This window comes from Rhincodon typus, chromosome 2 (genome assembly GCF_021869965.1).
Source record: "Rhincodon typus isolate 14 chromosome 2, sRhiTyp1.1, whole genome shotgun sequence".
Taxonomy (NCBI): domain Eukaryota; kingdom Metazoa; phylum Chordata; class Chondrichthyes; order Orectolobiformes; family Rhincodontidae; genus Rhincodon; species Rhincodon typus.
In genome coordinates this window covers 50,236,103-50,258,732 of record NC_063333.1, presented here as the reverse complement: position 1 = coordinate 50,258,732, position 22,630 = coordinate 50,236,103, and the positions used below count along the sequence as shown (strand labels likewise).

The following is a 22,630-nucleotide window of genomic DNA, read 5'->3' as shown; positions in this document are numbered from 1 at the left end:
GCCTTAAGCACATGTAGTTTCCTTCTGAAGAAACTGCTGTGACATACCGCAGGTGGAACTGAGCATTGAGTGCTAAACAGTGACATGTCCACCATGTGCCTGATGGATTGACTGTTCAGTGCTTGCTACTGTCTCAAACTGCCTATGTCTCCCTCCGAACTAAAGAGCAATGAAAGGCTCAGAAGCTGGCAGTCCACAAGTGAGCACTAGACCCCCTGTGCATTGGGAAAGCAACACTAGCTGCATAGACACTGACAGCTGATTAAGTCACTGCTAACGGCACAGAATGTGGCTATGAAAGTATTGTCAAGTAGAGAGGCTGGCCGTCTCCAACAAGTGGTAAAGTGAGTAGACATGTGTAAAGCAACCCTAAGACACATATGTCCATGTGAACACAAATGTTTGAGGTATGTGTCTGTCCCAGTGCAAAACACAGTTTGGCACAAGCAAGTCTGTGTCTGTGTGTGTGCGTCCGTGTCTGTGTGCGTGTGTATGACAGTGTGTGTGTGAGAGAGTGTGTGTGCATGTGTGTGTGTGAGAGAGAGGGAGTGTGAGCATGTGTGTGCATGTGTGTGTGTGTGAGAGAGAGAGAGTGTGACAGTGTGTGTGTGTGAGTGTGTGAGAGAGGGAGAGTGTGTGTGTGTGAGAGAGGATCTGTGTGCGTGTGTGTGTGTATGTGTGTGTGAGAGAGAGGGAGAGTGTGTGTGTGAGTGTGTGTGTGTGTGTGAGAGAGGATCTGTGGGTGTGTGTGTGTGTGAGAGAGAGACGGAGAGTGTGTGTGTGTGTGTGTGTGGGAGAGAGAGGGTCTGTGTGTGAGTGTGTGTGCGCACGCGCGAGTGTGTGTGTGTGTGTGCATGTGTATTTGTGTGAGAGAGTGTGTGTGCGTGCTTGTGTGAGTGTGCGTGTGTGAGAGTATTTGTGTGAGAGAGTGTAATAAGTAATTCAAAACTGTACAAACTAATTAAGGTAGAGAGATTGTAATAATTTATCAAGGTGATGCTGTCAAAACAGGAAAGTAAGGAAGATTTTACAGATACAGAACAGTCTGGTGCGGTCACCGGTAGCTTGAAATGAATCCAAGATCATGGTCGAGGCCGTCTTCATGGGTCTGGTGCTTAGCTACCAGTCTCTGCTCAGTGATTCTCTGTTCTTGTGTATCTCAAATGCCGCGTTGGAGGACCCTTACCTGAAGATTAGAGGCTGAATTCCCTTGATCATTGAAGTGTTCCCCGACTGGGAGGGAACATTCCTGTCTGTCAATTGTTGCACGGTGTCCCTTCATCTATTGTCATAGCGTCTGCATGGTCTCACCAATGTTCCATGCGTCAGGGCATCCTTTCGTGCAGTGTATGAGATAGACAACATTGGCCGAGTCATGAGTATCTGTCATGAACATGGTGGGTCGTGTTCCCAAGTGTGAAGGTAGTGTCCAAGTCAATGTCTTGCAGAGGTTGCCATGACAAGGTTGTACAGTGTTGTGGTTGATGTCGTGCTGAAGACTAGGTAGTTTGCTGCAGACAATGGTCTGTTTAAAGTTTTGCAGTTGTTTGAAGATGTGAAGTAGAGGCGTAGGGAAGATCTTGGCGAGATGCTCATTGTCATCGATGACATGTTGAAGGCTGCAAAGAACATGGCATAGTTTCTCTGCTCTTGGGAACCCCTGGACGATAAAGGGTACTCGATCAGTCATATCCTGTGTCTGTCTTCTGAGGAGGTCATTGCGGTCTTTCGCTGTGGCACATTGGAACTGGTGATCAATCAGTTGAGCATCGTATCCTGTTCATGGCAGGTACTCATGTGACTTGGCCAATATTATCTATCTCATACACTGTACGCAAGGATCTCTGACGCATGGAACATTGGTGAGACCATGCAGACGCTACAACAATAGATAAATGGACACGACACAACAATCACCAAACAGGAATGTTTCCTCCCAGTCGGGGGACACTTCAGCGGTCAGGAGCACTCAGCCTCCAATCTTCAGGTAAGCGTCCTCCAAGGTGGACTCCGAGATACACAACAACGCAGAATCACTGAGCAGAGACTAGTAGCTAAGCTCCAGAGCCATAAAGATGGCCTCAACCATGATCTTGGGTTCTTATCACGCTACAGGTGGCCCCACCACACTGTTCTGTATGTGTAAAATCTTCCTTACTTTCCTGTTTTGACGGCATCACCTTGATAAATTGTTATGATCTCTCTATCTTAAATAGTTTGTATTGTTTTGAATTATTGCACTCTCTCACACACACTCACACATACACACTCTTTCACACACACGCACAAACACTCTCACACAAATACACTCACACAGACCCTCTCTCACACACACACTGTCTCACACACACTCTCACACACCCCCACACCCATACACACATACACATCTATGGAGTGAATCATTTCATCCAAGATATTTGTTTATTTACAGATAGATTCTATTTTGTTCAAAAACACACAATTTGTAGTCATAGTCAGTCAGTGTGGCATCTTATAAATTTCAGCTTTTGGAATAAAACCAGCCTGATTCTGGGTTAAAACTCCAAGACAGATTCTGAACAAAGCCTCACACCTATAATTCCATGACTGACCGGAGATGTCACCTTTTGTATATTCCTATGGCTGCCTGATTGTCATGACAGCACAGCATTGACATTGACTTTATAAACACCTTACACACCATCCAACACTCTTGTTCACCTGCAGAGACTTATTATCTGACATCCACTCACATCAGTTGATCTCTCTACCCTTGATCTCTCTGCCTATAAGCTGTGTCTGTGTGCCCTGTCTCTCACTGCACCTGATGAGGGGGCTGCTCTCTGAAAGCTTGTGTGATTCCAAATAGACCTATTGGACTATAACCTGGTGTCATGTGACTTCCAGCTAGTTTCTTGGCAAAGGAAAGAAGTGGCATATACAGAAGGGGAGTTGGGGTTTTAATGAGATACAAATGCATGGAAATAAGGTAATCCTTGCTGAATGGTGAGATTCTGAAATTGCCATTTAAGGACTGAATGGAAAATTGAGAAAACATTTCTTGATGTTGAGACTTTGATTATTTTCATTCTCATTGTTCGTTGTTTTCCATTTTTCATAAAACTATTCACATCACATCAGGGAGTGAAAAACATTTCCTATATTCTTTGAAATTAACGAATGTAAACCATTGTATTAATGTGACTATTCACAAGAAATCAACATATTGATTAGTTGATCATTCAATAAAACCCTCAGCTCTTTTCTCTTAATGACTAAAAACAGTGATCTGAGGAAATGAGTTCTCCAATGGGGACAGTCAGCTACAACGTGATACAATTTGAACATAGTGTGCTGGTTTCCTGTCAAATTGATACTAGGCTGCATGATTGAGCAATGAAGTTGAAGGATAACTTTAATTCAAATCATTCTTAATGTGAACAGATTGTTAACAAAAGTCAAACGTTGTTATTGATCCTTCCACCTATTTTGATACTTAATTTTTCAAAAAATTATAAGACGTTGAACAATACCTGCAGATCCCAGCGTCCTGTTTGATTTCAGTTTTTCAGATCAGCCTAGGTCAACTCAACACATAAAAAAAAATCTGTTTCAGCCAATTTGTATTCAGCTTTCAGTAACACTAATGAGATAAAGAATAATAGAACTTTGAGTCAACTTCCCCAACAGAAAGTGAATCATACTCATGCAGAAGTTATTGTAACTGGTCTATGAATGGCACATATTATTGGTTATATTTACTCACACCCAGTTAATATTTTGTGCTGGAGTTTACTGGATGTGGGAGGAGAAGATGATGAATCTCGGATCTAAATTAACCAATCAGATTGAAGCACTGGAAAATTAGCAGCACAAGGACTGCAGAAGTAATGTATGCATGAACAGCAGAACAAAATAGGAGTGCTAATGAAACAACAGTTCATGTGCTCCCTGTGCAGATCTTGCAATTCAATAAAACTTCAGCACACTGCACCCTTGATGGTACCTCTTCCTGTAAGATAATTGTCATATATTAAAATACCATTTCATTTGTTTCTAGTCAAACAATCCCTTAAGCATCAATCTAATCTACTATCTTATTCCAAACAAATATTATCTATATTATTAAACATAATCTGCTGAAGAATTCTTGGTGACTTGTTGCAGTGTATCTTGTGATGGGACAAGCTGAAGTCATGGTGAGTTGGTGGTTTAAGGAGTGATGTTTAAGGTGGTGGATGTGATTTCATTAAATGGATTGCTGTGTCCCTGGAAAGTAATGAGCTTATTGTTGGCTGTTGCAACTCCATTCACCCAGGAAAGTGAAGACTATTTCATTACCCAGCCTAGCTGCACCTTGCAGATGATGGGAGAGAAGTTGAATGGAACAGAAGGTGAGTTACTTACAACAGAATATCCAGCCTCTGATCTATTCATGTAACCATGGTATGTATGTAGCTGGTTCAGTTACAGTCTGACTCATGGTAGCCCTTGATGGTCAGAGACTGAGTGACAGTGACACAGTACCATTGAGTGTGAAGTGAAGGTGATTGGATTCTCTTATCAGTATTTGTCAATTCCTGTGATGAAGCTGAGATGATTAACCTTCAATAACCAAAAACACCAGAAACTGTAAACCTGGTATGACTTCCTCCTGCGCAGACTTTTCTCCCTGATTCCAATTGCCTTTAATTTAACTTCTTGGCACGATAGTTAGTCAAATTTCGTCTTGATTTCAAAGCCAATTACCCTGACCTCACACATGAAGTTCAGCGTTTCTTCATCGTTGAACCAACACTGCAATGAGGTCCAAGTGAATGTAAACTAAACACAAACCACTTGCATTTATGAAGCACTTCTTGTGTAACCAAACATTCGAGAGCATTTCACAGAAGTGCCACAAACTGAAATTTGAAACCAAGTTAAATATTCGATATTAGGGCAGATGACCAAATGCTTGTTCAAAGAGCAAGTTGCAAAGGAGTGTTTTAAAGAAGGAAACGGAAGGGACAAAGATGTCTGAAGAGGGAATTTCAGACCTGAGTGCCTTGATACCTGAAGACAAGGCAACCAAAAGTGGAATAATTAACTTTTCAAGGGGCCCAAGCAAGAGGAGTGCAGGTATTTTGGGGGGTCATGTGATTACAGAGATAGGCAGGGGTAAAGCCATGGAGGGAATTGAAACTCAGGGCTGACATTTTTAAAATCAAGACAGTTCTTCACTGGGAACCAGCGATGGTCAGTGTGGACAGGGGTGATAGGGGAATGGGATTTGTGGTGAGCTCAAACAGAGAAAAATGGGTTTTGGATGACTACACATTTATAGAAAATTGAATAAGGGAGGACAACAATGAGTGCATTCAAATAGTGTAGAGGAATGAAAAAGCATGGGAGTGGATCTTAGCAATATATGTGCTACAGTGGTGTGGGCTCATGAAATGTTGCAGTGATGGGAAACAAAGGGTCTTAGTGACAGAGGAATCAAGATGAATGGATGCTCACCTCAGTACCAAACGTGGCAGAAAGGTTGCACACATCCCCTATTCCCAATTCCTTTGCCTCCGCCACATCTGCTCCCAGGATGAGGCATTCCACTCCCGAACATCTCAGATGCCCTCGTTTTTCAAGGACCGCAACTTCCCCTCCTCAGTGGTCAAGAACGCCCTCGACCGTGTCTCCCGCATTTCCCACAATTCATCCCTCACACCCCCTCCCCGCAATAACAACCAAAACAGAAGCCCCCTCGTCCTCACGTACCACCTCACCAACCTCCGGATCCAACACATCATCCTTCGTCACTTCCGCCATCTGCAATTCGACCCCACCACCAAAGACATTTTTCCCTCCCCACCCTTATCTGTTTTCCGGAGGGACCACTCTCTCCGTGACTCCCTTGTCTGCTCCACACTCCCCTCCAGCCCTACCACACCTGGCACTTTTCCCTGCAACCGCAGGAAGTGCTACACCTGCCCCCACACCTCCTCCCTCACCCCCATCCCAGGCCCCAAGGAGACTTTCCTGCACATCTGTTAATGTGGTACACTGTATCCGCTGTTCCCGTTGTGGCCTCCTCTACATCGGGGAAACCAAGCGGAGGCTTGGGGACTGCTTTGCGGAACACCTACGCTCGGTTTGCACTAAACAACTGCACCTCCCAGTTGCGAACCATTTCAACTCCACCTCCCATTCCTTAGACGACATGTCCATCCTGGGCCTCCTGCAGTGCCACAACGATGCCACCCGAAGGTTGCAGGAACAGCACCTCATATTTCGCTTGGGAACCCTGCAGCCCAATGGTATCAATGTGGACTTCACAAGCTTCAAAATCTCCCCTCGCCCTACCGCATCCCAAAACCAGTCCAGCTTGTCCTCACCTCCCTAACCTGTCCTTCCTCCCACCTCGCCCCTCCTCCCACCTCAAGCCCAACCCCCATCTCCTACCGACTAACCTCATCCCACCCCCTTGACCTGTCCGTCCTCCCTGGACTGACCTATCCCCTCCCTAACTCCTCACCTACACTCACCTTTACCGGCTCCATCCCCGCCTCTTTGACCTGTCTGTCTCCTCTCCACCTATCTTCTCCTCTGTCCATCTTCTATCCGTCTCCCCCTCTCTCCCTATTTATTTCAGATCCCCCTTCCCCTCCCCCATTTCTGAAGAAGGGTCTAGGCCCAAAACGTCAGCTTTCCTGCTCCTATGATGCTGCTTGGCCTGCTGTGTTCATCCAGCCCTACACCTTGTTATCTCTATTGCACACAATCTTGTTTGGTTTCAATGTAGTTGCTAAGAACAGGGATGAAGTTTGTTTCAGGGACCAAATGAAATACATCTTGGGTCTCCACTATTGTAGATCCATTTGTTAGTTGGAAATTTCTGCTCATTGATGGATGTCAGACAAGTAAGCTGACAATTTTGTGTTAGTGAACCTGTTGGGAAAGTTGATGGCAAGATAAAGCATTAGTTAATGGTTAACTGATGATTAAATCCTGCTTGATAGCACCATCAAGGACACGTTCCATCACTTTACTGATGATTGAGAATAGACTGATGGAATGATTTTTGCCCAGTTTGGATATGTCTTGCTTCTTGTGGTCAGGACATGCCTAGACAATGATCCACTTTGTCAGGAAAATGCAGTGTTGTAGCTGTTGTGCAACAGTTTAGCCTGACGCACAGCTAGTTCTGGAGCACAGGTCTTCAATATTATTTGAGAATGGTACCTGAGTCCATGAATTTTGCTGTATCATTGCACTCAACGTTATCTAATATCATGTGGAGTGAATCGAAGTAGCCAAAGATTGGTTTCTGTGATGGTGGGCACTTCAGGAAGAGATTGAGGTAGATCACTGACTCAGAATGTTTGATCGAAATTTATTTCTGGCAAATGCTTCAGTTTTTTTTTTGCTGGTGACTGCCATGATCGAGGATGGAAATATTCCTGGAATAGCCTTATGTTAGTTTTGTTTAATTATTCATAACGACTTACAGCTGGATTTGGCCTGAAGCACTTTGGTCTGATCCATTAGTTGTCTGATCTGTGTTGATTTGTGACAATAACTTTTCAACTTCCACATATCTGCCTTCAGCTGATGGTGCTTTGGGATGTGTTCTTTAGCGGGAGTTTTATTAAGGTGGTAGCAGTCTTGACCACCAGCTGGAGAGATTATGAGAGACCTCTAATGCCTTTTTTGGTAAGGCCTAACAGTGTTGTACATCAATAGGCAGTTAAGAGATCAATGGCAATAATTCCATGCGATCAGGACCCTGGAGACAGGGAGTTAAACCTCCACCAATAGCTGCCAGCCAACCAGAAATTGGCAGCTCTAGTGAACAACAGTGCCACTTGGGAGGCAGTGTCTGCTGCAGGAATGATACCCACTGGAGAACCAGGATCATGGAGTGGCCTGGACCCAAGGTCTTGGATGGGGAAGGGATTTCACAAAGTGAGGTTGCTGGGGATGGATGGGTGAAGTGGGGAATCTCAGAGACCTGTCTCCTCTTTGCAATGTCCCTCAATCAGGCACCAGGTCCTTTGAATTAAGCTCCCTCCGTGTCCAATCCCCAACCTGGGAGACCTCAAGCTGCTTGAGCTTTTTTAAATTCACTCATGGGTTATTGACATCCCAACATTTATTGTCTGTCCCTGGTTGCCCTTGAGAAGGTGGTGGGGAGCTGCCTTCTTGAACTACTGCGGTTCACATGCTGTAAGTTGACCCACCAAGCGCTTAGGGAGGGAATTCCGGGATATTGACCCAGCGACAGTAAAGGAATGGTGATATATTTCCAAGACAGGATGGTGAGTGACTTGGAGGGGAACTTGGAGGTGATGGTGTTCCCACATGTCTGCTGCCCTTGTCCTTCCAGATGGAAGTGGTCGTGGGTTTGGAAGGTGCTGTCTGAGGATCTTTGGTGAATTTCTGCAGTGCATCTTGTAGAAAGTACACACTGCTGCTACTGAGAGTCAGTGGTGGAGGGAGTGGATTCTTGTGGATGTAGTGCCAATCAAGTGGGCTGCGTTGTCCTGGATGGTGTCAAGCTTCTCAAATATTCTTGGATCTGCACCTATCCAGGCAAGTGGGGAGTATTCCATCACACTCCTGACTTGTGCCTTGTAGATGATGGACAGGCTTTGAGGAGTCAGGAGGTGAGTTACTCGTCACAGTATTCCCAGCTTCTGGCCTGCTCTTGTAGCCACTGTGTTAATGTGGTGAGTGCAGTTGGGTTTCTGGTCAATGGTAACCCCAGGATGATGATAGTGGGGGATTCAGTGATGGTAACACCATTAAATGTCAAGGGGCAGTGGTTAGATTGTCTCTTATTGGTGATGGTCATAGCCTGGCATTTGTGTGGTGTGAATGTCACTTGCCACTTGTCAGCCCAAGCCCGGATATTGTCCTGGTCTTGTTGTATTTGAACACGGACTGTTTCAGTATTTGAGAAATCACGAATGGTGCTGAACATTGTGCAATCATCAGCAAGCATCCCCAACTCTGACTTTTTGATGGAGGAAAGGTCATCGATGAAGCAGCTGAAGATGTTTGGGGCTACAACAATATCCTGAGGAACTCCAGCAGAGACATCCTGGAACTGAGAAAACTGACTTCCAACAAACACAATCATCTTCCTATGTGCCAGGTGGGACTCTGACCAGCAGAGAGTTTGCCCCTGATACCCATTGATTCCAGTTTTGCTAGGGCTCCTTGGCGCTACAGTCGGTCAAATGCAGCCTTGATGTGAAGGACTGTCACTCTCACCTCACCTCTGGAATTCAGCTCTTTTGTCCATGTTTGAACTAAGGCTATAATGAGGTCAGGAGCTGAGTGGCCCTGGTGGAACCCAAACTGGGCATCACTGAACAGGTTATTGCTGAGCAGATGCTGCTTTATAGCACTGTTGATGACACCTTCTGTCACTTTGATGATTAAGAGTAGACTGATAGGACAGAAAATGGCCCAGTTGGATTTATCCTGCTTTTTGTGTACAGGACATACTTGGGCAATTTTTCACATTGTCAGGTATATACTAGTGTTATAACTGTATTGGAACAGCTTGGCTAGGGAAGCAGCAAGTTCAGGAGCACAAGTCTTCAGTACTATTGCCGGAATGTTGTCAGGCCCCTTAACTTTTGTAGTATCCAGTGTCTCCAAACGTTTCTTGATATCACGTACAGTGAATCAAATTGGCTGAAGACTCTTATCTGTGCTGTGGGGAGCACTGGAGAGTGCAGAGATGGATTATCCACTCAGCATTTCTGGCTGAAGATTGCTACGAATGCTTCAGCCTTATCTTTTGCACTGATGCGCTGGGCTCTTGCATCATCGAGGATGGGGATATTTGTGAAGTCTCCTCCTCCAGTGAGTTATATAATTGTCCACCACCATTCAAAACTGGATGTGGCAGGACTGCAGAGCTTAGATCTGATCCGTTGGTTGTGGGATCACTTATCTCTGTCTATCACTTGCTGCTTTCGCTGTTTGGTGTGCAAGTAGTCTAGTTTGGTGGCTTCACCAGGTTGATACCTCATTTTTGGGGTCTGCCTGGTGCTGCTCCTTGCATGCCCTCCCGCACTGTCCATTGAACCAGGGTTGATCCCCTGTCTTGATGGTAAAGACTGTGTGGAGGATATTTTGGGCCATGAGGTTACAGATTGTACTGGAGTACAATTCTGCTGCTGTTGACGGCCCACAGCGCCTCATGGATGTTCAATGTGGAGTTGGGTCACTGGACCTGAAACGTTAACTCTGATTTCTCTTCGCAGGTGCTGCCAGACCTGCTGAGCTTTTCCAGCAACTTCTGTTTTTGTTTGTGTTTGACTTGCCAGATCTGCTCTAAGTCCATCCCATTTAGCACGGTGATAGTGCCAAACAACACGATGGAAGGTATTCTCAGTGTGAGGGCTGGACTTTGTCTCCACTCTTGCTGATACTGTCATGGACAGATGCAACTGCAGCTGGCAGATTAGTAGGGATGAGGTCAAGTATGTTTCTTCCCTCTTGTTGGTTCCCTCACCACCTGCCGCAGACCCAGTCTAACAGCTATGTCCTTTAGGACCCAACCAGCTCGATCAATAGTACTGCTGCCGGGCCACTCTTGGTGGTGGGCATTGAAATCCCCCACCCAGAGTACATTTTGCATACTTTAGTACCCATCCTAATTGCCCAGAGGGCATTTAAGAGTCAAACACATTGCTTTGGGTTTGCAGTCACATGTAGGCCACAAGTGAGAGTAGCCAATTTCCTTCCCTAAAGGACAACTGTGAACCAGATGGTTTTTTACAACAATTGACAATGGTTACACATTCTCCATTAGGTCAGCTCTATGTTCCAGATTTTTGTTATTGAATTCAATTGTCACCATTTTCCATGGTGAGATTTAAATCCATGTTCACAGAGCATTGGCCTGGGTTCTGGATTGCTAGTCCAGTGACATTGCCACTATGCCACTACTTCCTAAAATGGGATTTCCACTGACTTTCTTCCAAAGGTATGGAATCAAATTGGGAGAATACACCAAACCACCAACAACTCCTGCCCCCTGCCACCCCTCCCAATCCCTCCCACCCAGATCCCAGATTAATCACCCAGCATGTAAACTGAAACCTCAAACTTGTTAGATTCTCTGTGTGAAGTAACAAAGTTACACTCAACATGTCAGAATTTAGTGTTTAATCTTTTCTATTAATGAACAAAATCAGACAGTGATAAATAAAAGTAACAATCTTCAATAGCCAAGACAATCAAATTGTACGTTTTCTTTATTGAGTTAATGTACAGAAATTGCATCCAAAACCAAAAAAACACAAACTATAAACACCAAATACCAATAATAAGAAGGCAATAAGGCAATCAAATGCATTCCTCCAGAGAACTACTTAATATCCATCTCCAATCATGTCATCAATAAATATAATGAAGAGCATTAAAATATTTTTCATTTGCTATGTTACTTCATAAAGCATTGTTAGATAAAATAGTGGAAAAGGATAGAAGAATTGTATTATGCTTTACTAACACTTGAAATTTGCTTTTGTCAAATCTTACCAGGTATTTCCAGTTCACACCAGATTTTTCTCATCTTCCCTCTAGTCATTATTCTCCTGTGAGAAATCCTGCTGATTACAATAAAACGACAGATCGCTGTAACATTTTGTTCCGTGTCCCACTTCTAAGTTAATTTCTTGTTGTAGCAGATCTGACTTTCAGAGCCAGTGCTAACATGTGTAAATCGATCAAAGTCTGTAGTATAACGTGTATAGCTGCAGGACTTTGGAAGCTGCTGTCTCTGATTCCTTGATGTTTGGTATATTGGTGTTTATGAAAGTAACAATGCTTAACTAACATGCAAAAATGCAAAGTAAATGTGAGGGTGTTTTTTTAACATTTATTCAGCAGGAACCCAATTATATCTATATGCAACATTACACATGAAAATCTTTGAACATGACATCAACCCTGAACCATGTTTTTCTATCTTTAGATTCAGGGAAGGAATGGGTTTAAAATAATGAATTGTACACAGACATAAACTACACTAGCCTCAACATCTCTGTACCTGCACATCACATGTACGGCTCTCTCTCAAATGAAAATCTATTTCTCTAAAGTTAAATAAAATCCTGCTTTCCTTCCTTTCTCTATTCAAATTCTCATATAATTAAATGTTATGTTTTATCACTTTTTTTGCTTTTTTGCTACAATCTCACCTCTTTGTTTTTCCATTTTACTTTCACATACGCTATACATCTTATTATTTCCCCCATTGTGTTTTCAGCATTTTATCCACATTTTCTCTCGTTTTTACTGTTCCAGCAACATTCTAAATAGTGTCCTACATTTTCAACTTTTTGAACCAGCTCCCAAGCGTAGGAACCTGTATGTTGTTGCCACTATTGACAATGTGTAGCTACTGTGCTTTGACAATGTGGTTACAGATTACAAACCTTACTTCTACGATCGAACAGTTAGTAGCAGCCGAGGACTAACTAAACATAAATTAAATGATGATTCTGTACCTTTATCTCAGTAAGTTCTTCTGACACATATACAAATGGACCAGACCATTTAAAAAGAGATAATCTGCACACCTTATAATTTTTCTGCACTAATCCTTTGGGGCCTGTCCACAGCTTATATCATGATGGTCGACTGTGAATGCTTGTTGTAATTAGTCAATACACAGTAATTTAAGTACAACATGCGGCAAATGTCTGATGCAAAAAATCGATTGTACTGTGATACAAGAACTACAGTGTACCAAATATGGCTCATAAATTATTTTGAACTTGGAGATATAATATATTAAGGTACCAATGTCATCATACATGGACAAGGCAGTTTCGTACTTGAAGCCCCCATTCAGTGAAGTTTCCCTCAGGAAGTCTTCAGTAGACATTTCCCCACAAGGATAGGAAACAGTGGATAACTGTTCATCATTTAACTTGGGTCTAATGTGTAGCATGAGCATAAAGACTTCAATAAAAAATAAGACTTAAAAGGTCAGACAAAGAGAGTTGAAAGGAAGAAAATATGACAAATTTAAACTAATATTTCCTGTCATTCTGAAAGACAAGTGTTTAAATGCACAACAGTTTATTATTTGGTTACTTCAGCATCCCTAGGATAGGGAATGGAAAATGGCCAGGATTCCTGCTCCTGCTCACTGTCCAGTGATTGCTGCTGGAAAGTTTACTTGCATGGCAATTGGGTGGGAACAGGATTGGGCTTATTGTGATTCCCTTCTGTCCAGTCAAATTGCCTGCCAACATTCGATGTACAAGCTCACGTGTACAGAACTGCAACTCAACCTAAATGCCATAAGGCTTCCAGCGCCCATGGGACAATACCTTCACAGGAGTCACTACCTCCAGGAGAAGAGGGGTTAAATGGAAGAAAGCTGAAAAATGAATTCAGGCACTTGTCAACTATGCCGAATTTTAAGCAAATGTATAAACTTACATGACTCCCAATTTTACGGACTAAATCCCTTAATGAATATACATGAAGTATAATAATCTGCTCAAACTAAAAGTATTTTATTCACTTGAATGTCCAGCTGCATGACTTATGCTTTCTAAAAATAACACTGGAAACACCCCAAAGCTAAACAAGTAGCTCTGGTGCTTGCAGTCATCACTGAGAATTTGCCCATGCACACCACAAAGAACACTTGGGGAGAGACAACATGAAAAGTACACCAAAGAATATTAAACTAAATCACTCTATTTTACATATACAATGACACATCTATTTCAGTTTGAAAACTAAAGATACAAATATGAATACGCAGGATACACACTTCAAAAACATGCTCATTTTAGCTAATTATTTGTATTAAAGAGAATTTGTAAAATAGCCTAAATAAACAAGTATTTGAATCATTCTGATTTTGTTTGTGCAGAAATAGAGTTTTGAAACATATTTAGATTGTAGTAATATGTTTCTAAACCACTCAGCAATATGTTTACAGAGGATATAACATTTTCCCTGTGGGATGGAATATAGTAAATCTCCAAGGACTTTTAGAGAATAATTTTTTTTATCTAATGCCACATATTACACTATGATATGCCCAATATACAGCATCTGTTCATTTCATTTATTCTAAGGCCTGAGGAGCAATCACTTGATGTTTCAATTACCATAGTGACAACAACGAAATAAGATTATTTTTTCAACATCCTCCACAGCTACCTGACATGTGACATAAAGCGATACTGAAAACACTATGTGAGGATAGCTGAGAGATTGACAAGAATTAAAACTGTACTACTTAACAGCCCAATTCAAAACAATATAAACTTCAAGATTCAAATACAAAATTGAAAAATGCTGTCCTTCTTCAAAGGTCTATTCTTAAAAACAAAAACCTTCCCACATTTTAGTTTTTTTTTTGATAATAAACCTCCTGCCAACCTTCACAATTCATCTGGAACCACTTCTACAAATATCAGGGACACAAGAAGTGCAGAGGACTGATCCACGGTCGTCTGAGGTCCAGTTCAGCCTGCTAGCAGGGTGTTGTGAAAGGACTGGCACTTTGTACACAAATGTGATGCTTCATCAAAAATATGGCCAAATTAAAAAAAAAAGAATCTGAATCATTGAACAAGTCTGATTTGATATACAGGAACATTTTGTAGATGTATTAACATCATAATTTTGACACTAGCTCTTTCTGTGGCTATTAAGTAACGCAGCTTTAAGTCTTTCTTTAGCTGAACTCAGGACTCTGCTTCACTTCTGCCACTGAAGGAACTGCCTCATCACTTTTTCTTTCCATGGTTACTACAACCGTTTCTGTATTCGCAATATTTGTAACCGTTGCTGGGAGATTATCTTCACCTACTTCAACAGCTCCTGGTATGTCCACTTCCTTTGCTGCTTCTGTACCTGTGACCTCACCCTTGGAACTTTCTCCTACACCTTTGACAGCTACTTCTTGTCCTTCTGCCCCACTTCTTTCATTTTTCTTTTTTATATTCATATGAAATGGTTTTGAATCAACGATGGACTTTTTGATTCTCTCTCCTGAAATCCTTATCTTCTCTCTCCGGTCTGGAGGGACTATTGTGTTACTGAGCCGATTCATCTGCTTCCCAAAGTTTTGTTTGGTTTTCTGCATGTTTTCTTTTGAAAAAGCCTTCTTTATACTATCCACCCCCTTCATGCCTGATTTTCTGAGGCGTGCACTTGCAGTTTCTTCATTATAAACAAATTCTTCATCGGAGGAGAGGTCTGGTGGTGGCGTAGCAGCAGTTGCAGTGTGTTCTTCTTCTGCAGCTGCCGCATTCCCTTCGTGAGGCAGGTTTTTATAGACAACTGAGGAGGGCATTTGATTTTCTTCCTGTGAAAGCACAAAATGCAATTTTTATTCTGGACTTCTATCCTGTAGAATGTTCTTCAATATTTTTCAACATGAAAATCACATGCAAAGTAAATTATTATATTTTTAGGCAGCTTACATTTTCTCTCCTCTTGTATCTGAACATAAATTAATTCTGGCATATCTCCATGAATTAACTTTCTAACAGCTTCTTAGTGAAACAGTGAATTGCTTTTAAGGGATTTCATCATAACATCGCTATACTGTCAATCTCTTTGGAGCTGTCTGTTTAATTTTCCTCAAAAAATTTATGTTTTCATCCAAGTCTTGCTTCATAAAACAGAATAATCCCCCTGGGTCCCAAACTGATATGTCAGTGTGTTCCAGTACCAATGCTGAAATTCTTCCTGCTATTAATGTTGCTACTAAAAAGTAGAGAGAGAAATCCCTGATTGAGTGCCTGTAAGCTAACATCCCAAGGTATAATTTCAGGACTCAAATAATTACTTTATAAGTTACTAAATGGTCCTCATCATAGCATTCTTGGATAATCTTGCAAAATGGGGCAAACATATATATATTTGCATCTCTTCGCTTGGCATAGACAGACTTTAGATCAAGTGAATTAGATACTAAGTAAATTGTTTTAACTCCCACGTTTTAATGTACTGAAACTACCTCTCCCTCCAACAGCCGCCAACACTCCTAGGCATACAACAACAATATTCAATAAGTACTTGATATTTATCAGTAAAGAATATTCCAACAAGTTTCGATCACTAATGCACACGGTTAGTTGAACAGAGGTAGTTGTCAGTTCATTAATTTTTGTCTTTGTGCCCTGGGTTACAGAAAGAAAAAAATCAGGGATGCCTGATTCTGACGAAAGGTCGTTAACCTGAAATGTTATCTCTATTCCTCTCTCTGGAGAGGCTACTAGACCTGCCCAGTGTTTCTAGCGTTTTCTGATTTTATTTCAGGATTACCTCCTGCTACTGATTTCAACTCCTGCAGGAGTTACTGATATATGGACATATGAGGTCACGATCATAATCATGTATAATGTCCTCCACCATCACCTCTGCCATTAAATAGTCTGCCAACAATGAGTGGGTAAGCTTGCGTGTGACTAATAGACATTTGGATGAAGTGCCGGAGGTCAATTGGGACACATGGAATGGTGCATTAGCCAAGGATTAGTGCATTCAAGGAAAGGGAAAACTACACAGGAAATCAATTATTTTGACAAATGTACTTAGACATTTAAATGGATTGGACAACAAAGATTGTAGCCATTCCCTTGTAGTTCTTTGAAATGTAATATAGGTCTTTAATTGTCTGCCACCAAAACAGACAGAAGGTAAATTATACCAATGTTGAGGTATCTAGAGTCATTTGCAGGGTAATCTGCAAAAATCTAGCATTCATTTGATAAGCGATAGCACAGTACACACTATATGAGAACATCCATCTTATCATGCTATCTATAAACATGTTAAAATAATTCCCAAAGAAATGGCGACTGCAGCATGTTCCATTATTGTAAATTACGTTACAATAGTCTATGCAAAATATTGGCAGTCACATTGTGAAATTTCTAAAATGTTTTCAGGAATTCATCTTTACACAAACTCCACTCCCTGATCTTTCAAAAAGGAACCAGTGATGTGAGTCAGACGGTTAAACACATGGTATCCCTGCCTGCGTATTAGTTTTCAGGTGGCCAGCAAACAGTTGCTGTTCCAGTGTCTCTGGTCTCCAGGCAGATGGCACAAAGCCTCCTGGTATATTAATACAACTGCACTGTTGTATGAAGTTACATCTGTTAATCCAAAATGATTTGTTGTTTCAGCAATTTTATTTAAAAAGCAATTATTGAACTTCAGAGCTGTGGCACGCAAAAGAGGGGAAAGGAATTGCTTGGCGATTGTATGATTTAAAAAATATTTCACAGGTGTCCTGTTTTGAAAGAAACGCTGTAGACTGACTTCATTAACACATACCTTGCTGGATAGACTGGAACTCAGAGTAGTTAGCTCAGTAGCTGTGATGACTACTCCATATTTCATACATCTAACACCGAGACAAACTCTGAGAAAGTTTGTTTAAACTGTATAAATTATCTGAAACGGAACGTACCTGGAATATGACCACTCGGAATTTATTCCTTTTGAGCAGCTCACGGTGGTTTCCTTCAACTTTTTTGACCTGAGCATTTGTTTTATCCAGTCGTTGTCTCACATCTTTAACATTAGCATTGATCTTCTGGGTTTTCACCAGTAACTTTGAGACTGTCGTATCTGTGGTCAGGTGAGCCTTATTAAGCTTTGCGACATCGATTTGTATCTCTTTAACAGTGTTTTCTATTTCCAGTTGCTGTTGCTCCATTTTCCGCTGAGTTTCATTAACACTGTCAACAATCCCGGCCACTTTTTCCAGGAGAGTTAATACTGTTAGTGGGTCAAGTGGAGAAGCCTCCCCTTCACCTCTAGCAGTGGGATTTATACCAAAAGCAAGGTTGCTAGAGTCTGAATACACTCGTTCCTCAGCCATGTTGCTGGTGGTTCAGAAAGCTCTCCTCTTGTGTCTAATTTAAAACATGAACTTTGTGTGAGTGTAGGCTAGAGGGGCCAGAACCAATACTGTGTTCAACTCTGTGTTGGCAGTGATTCATCAACCAGCCATTCTCCCAGATGATCCAAGATTAAAAGGGCAGTGTGTGACTCCACCTACCTCTGGAAGCCACCCATTTTGTACGGCTGTCATGCATCCATCCTGAATTACTTGAATGCTTACGTACATGAAGATGGATTCTAACCCTGAGTGTGGAAAATACCTTTTGACTCTCACGCTGGTGATTGAACAGCTGTCCGCCTCCAGTAAAATCTGAAATCTCATCTTACAGCTCTTTTAACTGCAGTGCATAGCTGCCTTTTTATTTTGGTCATCATTATAAGTTATAGAACAAGGTGTTGTTAGGCAGAGTTTTAACAAACACAGATATACACACATCAGAAATCAAAACTGCTATTTTAATAACGCACAAACATGCTTCTTTCAGTGTTGTGTTTTTTAACAATTTTCATGGTTTTTAAGCTGAATTTTTATCAGCTTGCATATGTAGTTAAATATTAAGGACATAATGTTGCCGTGTAGTTTCAAGGTTAGAGGCAGGTTGGGGAGCTAGGGACAATGGGGATAAATATTCCCACACAACCAAAGTGTTACGTGATAAAGATTTACGAAACCATTCAAAAGTAACTCCCTGCCCACTCTTGTTTATCAGTCTCAAAAATCCTTGGTTCCACTCTTTCTTCAAAGATCTAAAGGAAGTGATGCCATTTGAGCCATTGATGGCTTATTGAGCAGATTGATGATACAATTCAGATCTGCACATATTTCTCTTTGTCTAATTCCCATTGTATCCTCTTCCATTGACCCACCTGGCTGCAATTCAAACTTAATGACAATGATTACAAATTTACACTAAATTCTCATTTGAGAGTTAGAAATTAAAAATTACTTTATGGAAAAGAATTTGTACAGCAAATCTAATTTACCATTAAGTAGGAGAAGCATGGCACTGTGGGCAAGTAAGTTACAGCTATTTATCGCATGTAGAATGAGATGTGTAAAGAGTAGATTAAGGTAATACTTTTAGATATTAAAGAAGGAAGTATTGAAACTTTTTTCAACATGGTTTCTGTTTGGATCAGGATCAGAAGAACACTGAAATAATTAGATCACACTGCTTAATTTCAGATTATTGGCGAAATTTAATAAAAGGAAAGGTAGCTGAAAATAGTACGCAAATTTATGGACAGGTAGATGTAATTAATTCTATGCTCCCCTCCTCCCCTGAAGACAGTGATTGATGCCTAAATAGGATACCATGGTACCAGTAACCATTCAGTTCCTCATGCAGGAGACTCTTCTTCACAGATGAAGCAAGTTATTAGACAATGATTGCTATCACATTTAATTGTGGAGAGTCCTTACTCAACATCCAGACATTTCAGTTTGCGTTTTGGGCTGGATTTATGCTTTGTGACAATTGAAATTAGTGTGTTATTCTCCTCTGGAAGGTGACTGACGTCTCACAGTGTCAATGCACTCAGTATTCTGAGCTACATTATTGTTTTTGGATTGATTCTCACACAGAAGCACTTCACACTAATGTAAAAACGTCAATTGCATCCAATGCAAACTGGACCTGACACACAACTAACAATAAAGGAGGTGGCTGCATATGCTTTAATAAATTAAGAATTTGTGTGAATTTGTTCCCAAGGATTAATTTCAAGTCTTCTGAACTCAATTTCTTTTAAAGTTAAATTTAGTCATAAATAGTATTTTTGTTTTATTCTGGACAAGGTGTGGGGAAGAAATCCGACAAAAGAGTTGTATTTTGAAACATGATCAAAGCTTTTTCTGAAGAAGTGAAATTTAGCTGAATTGATCGGGGTCCCATTACTGGATGGGGAACTATGGGGGACATTATGTCTTTTTGCACTCAAAGCCCAACCATATTTTAATGCAATCAGGCACTTAATTGCATAGCGTTTAGCTTTCTGTCTAATCAAGTTCCCGGTTGGGTAGAAATCTCACCCCACCAAGTACTCTCCAATACCAACGATGTCACTGGGAGCACTGACTACTAATGGCATTCCATACAGTCCTGCAAGAATTGGCCATGGATCCTCAGGCAGAACTGAGTGTGGCCTGGATGTGGATTGCTGGCTGGAGTTAAGTGGAAGGGGGAGGAAATTCGATAGCAAATCAGAAGGCTGACTTCCTGCGGGGTCCTTTCTTGATACTGGGTCCCTCAACCAGGCACAGAATTCCTGCGAATGAGGAACTCCTTCCAGGCATTGACAATCTGACAGGAATTTCTGGGCAACTTTCAGCAGATGCTGGAGACTTGTGCAAGTCCTACTGAATTCCAATAAATCCTGGTGATTTAGGGATAATTACACTCAAGTGGCAGGCTATTGAGGCGAGATTCCAACATTAAGCCTTCTCCATCTCCCACTAAATTGAGAAAGGTTTTCCAGATACAAAGATGAGAAGTGGATGTTCCTGATGGATTCTCTCAGTCCCCTCACCATCATGCCTGCTTTGGCAGATTCCATTAAATGCTGTCCCATATCTCAGAACATTGATTTATAGAATCATACAGTACTGAAGAAGCGATTAGCTTATTGTTGTCAATGATGGCATTATCAATTACATTATTTTGCTGGGAGTGATACTACGAATTATTTAAACAGATAATCACAATGCTAGTTGAACTGCCAACGAGTATCCTTTGGGGCTCTTTTGCGTTCAAATCTGTGATAAGGAGGAATAATCATTTAAGTCACTATGTGCTGTCCCACCTCAAGGGTCAGAGATACTTGTGTGCACTGAGAGGGCACCCACACCAGTAGGAAACTTTCTGTGTGACTAGTGGCACTAATGTGAGGACACGGAGGGCAAATTATTGCCCTTTACTTTCAGACGCCAATTTCTGCACACAAGTAGATTATTCAGCAATAGATGACTCCTTTTTCAGTTGAAACACAACCGCACCCTGCCATATTTATCCCATTTTTCTATTTTGGAAAGATTTGTCCTATCAAGAGGAAAAGAACAGCGCAAGTTAGGAACAAAATTCAGAAATTGCTGGAGAAACTCAGCAGGTCTGTCAGCTTCTGTGGAGAGAAAGCAGAGTTAACATTTCAGGTCCAATCAGCAAACTCAGTGGTGCTGAAATAACTCTCGCTGTAGCACTAGAGGGACCATTAAAATGTCAAACTGCTTCAAAAGCCTGAGATAAGAAGAGTTTCAGATGGATTGCACAGGGGAATCTGTTAGATTTTCTCATTTCTGCAAATCTCAATTTGGTGTAGTCAGATTTTTTATCCATTGTGAATGGAGCTGTCAAAATTAGCAGAAAATTTTAAAGAGGGATATTCTCTGAAAATAGATTTTTAAATACGTTTAAGTTAATCCTAAATCAAACAACAGAAGAGCAGAAGGACAATGATTAGAAACTGCTGAGTCAAGAATTGAATTCTGTGCCTAAAATCTAGATGTGAACAATCCAGAGAAAGAGACCACTGAAATTGGCTGCCAGTTGTTACAATTTTGAATTATTTTCCTTCCCAGACCCACTTGGGATACTTTCTATGTCAAAAGGTGCTATAAGAATGCAAGTTACTGTTTTACATAACATAAGAATTAACAGTGGCTAAATGATCACTAAACATTAGTAGCAGGCAGTATTATGTTTAATCAAAATTCTTTAGAGATTATTGACAATATTTCCCAATGATGAAGCATCATAGAGTCATACAGTATGGAAGACAGACTCTTCTGACCAGATATCCTAAACTGATCTAGTCCTATTTGCCAGTATTTAGTCTATATCACTCTTAAACCTCTTAAACCCTTCCTGTTCATGTATCCATTCAGGTGCCTTTTAAATGTTGTAACTGTACCTATCTCCACCACTTCTTTTTGCAGCTCGTTCCATATACTCATCACCCTCTGCGTGAAAAAATTGTCCCTTAGGTCCCTTTAAATCTTTCCCCTCTCACCTTAAACCTCTGCCCTCTAGTTTTGGATTCTCCTACCCTGGAGAAAAGACCTTGGCTATTCATCCTATCCATGCCCCACATAATTTTATAAAACCTCTATAAGGTCACCCCTCGCCTCTGACGCTCCAAGAACAAGAGTCCCAGCCTATTCAGCCATGCCCAGTCGCTCAAACCCTCCAATCACGGCAACGTCCTTGTAAATGTTCGGACTATACTTTATGCAGTGGTGCCAGGATCCTGAGGTCGAGGTAAAAAAGTGGGTTACAAACATAACTGCCTACTTTTGGGGCCACCGTACAATGGAGAGCCATGGCAAGCTACTTATGCTTTTGACCTGATTACAGGCTTGGCATCTCAGCAGCACGACTGAAACATGTGGGGCTGCTGAGGAATGTTGGAGACCTTGAGCCACCAAATAATATGTTTAAAAAAGTTAGAAGTTCATGGGGTCAGGGGTTGGAGGGCAAACTCCTCTGGGAAGGTCTTTGAGGCTGCAGAAGCTGCCTTCCTTGCCTCATCCACCTTTGATGGTCTCTGGGGCCTGTAAACCTGATTGCAGCCTGTAGCATAGAGGCCGACTCCAATTTCTGCTAATTTTCCCATGGAGGGGTAGGACTGTTTTTTTTCCTATTCATTTTGTGGGATGTGGGCGTCGCTGGCTGGGCCAGCATTTCTTGCCCATCCCTAGTCGCCCTTGAGAAGGTGGTGGTGAGCTGCCTTCTTGAACTGCTGCAGTCCACCAGCTGTA

At 41.6% G+C, this 22,630-nt stretch overlaps 1 protein-coding gene across 1 annotated transcript; it reads right to left on the bottom strand.

The window, feature by feature from the left end:
* Positions 1-14,282: 14,282 nt before the first annotated feature.
* On the bottom strand, positions 14,283-17,854 carry LOC109936020 (caveolae-associated protein 4-like). Its single transcript, XM_020534634.2, has 2 exons — positions 17,441-17,854; positions 14,283-15,322 (listed from the first exon to the last, which is right to left on the bottom strand). Exons 1-2 carry the CDS (start codon positions 17,852-17,854, stop codon positions 14,690-14,692), a joined length of 1,047 nt encoding a protein of 348 aa, XP_020390223.1. The 3' UTR covers positions 14,283-14,689.
* Positions 17,855-22,630: the final 4,776 nt, after the last annotated feature.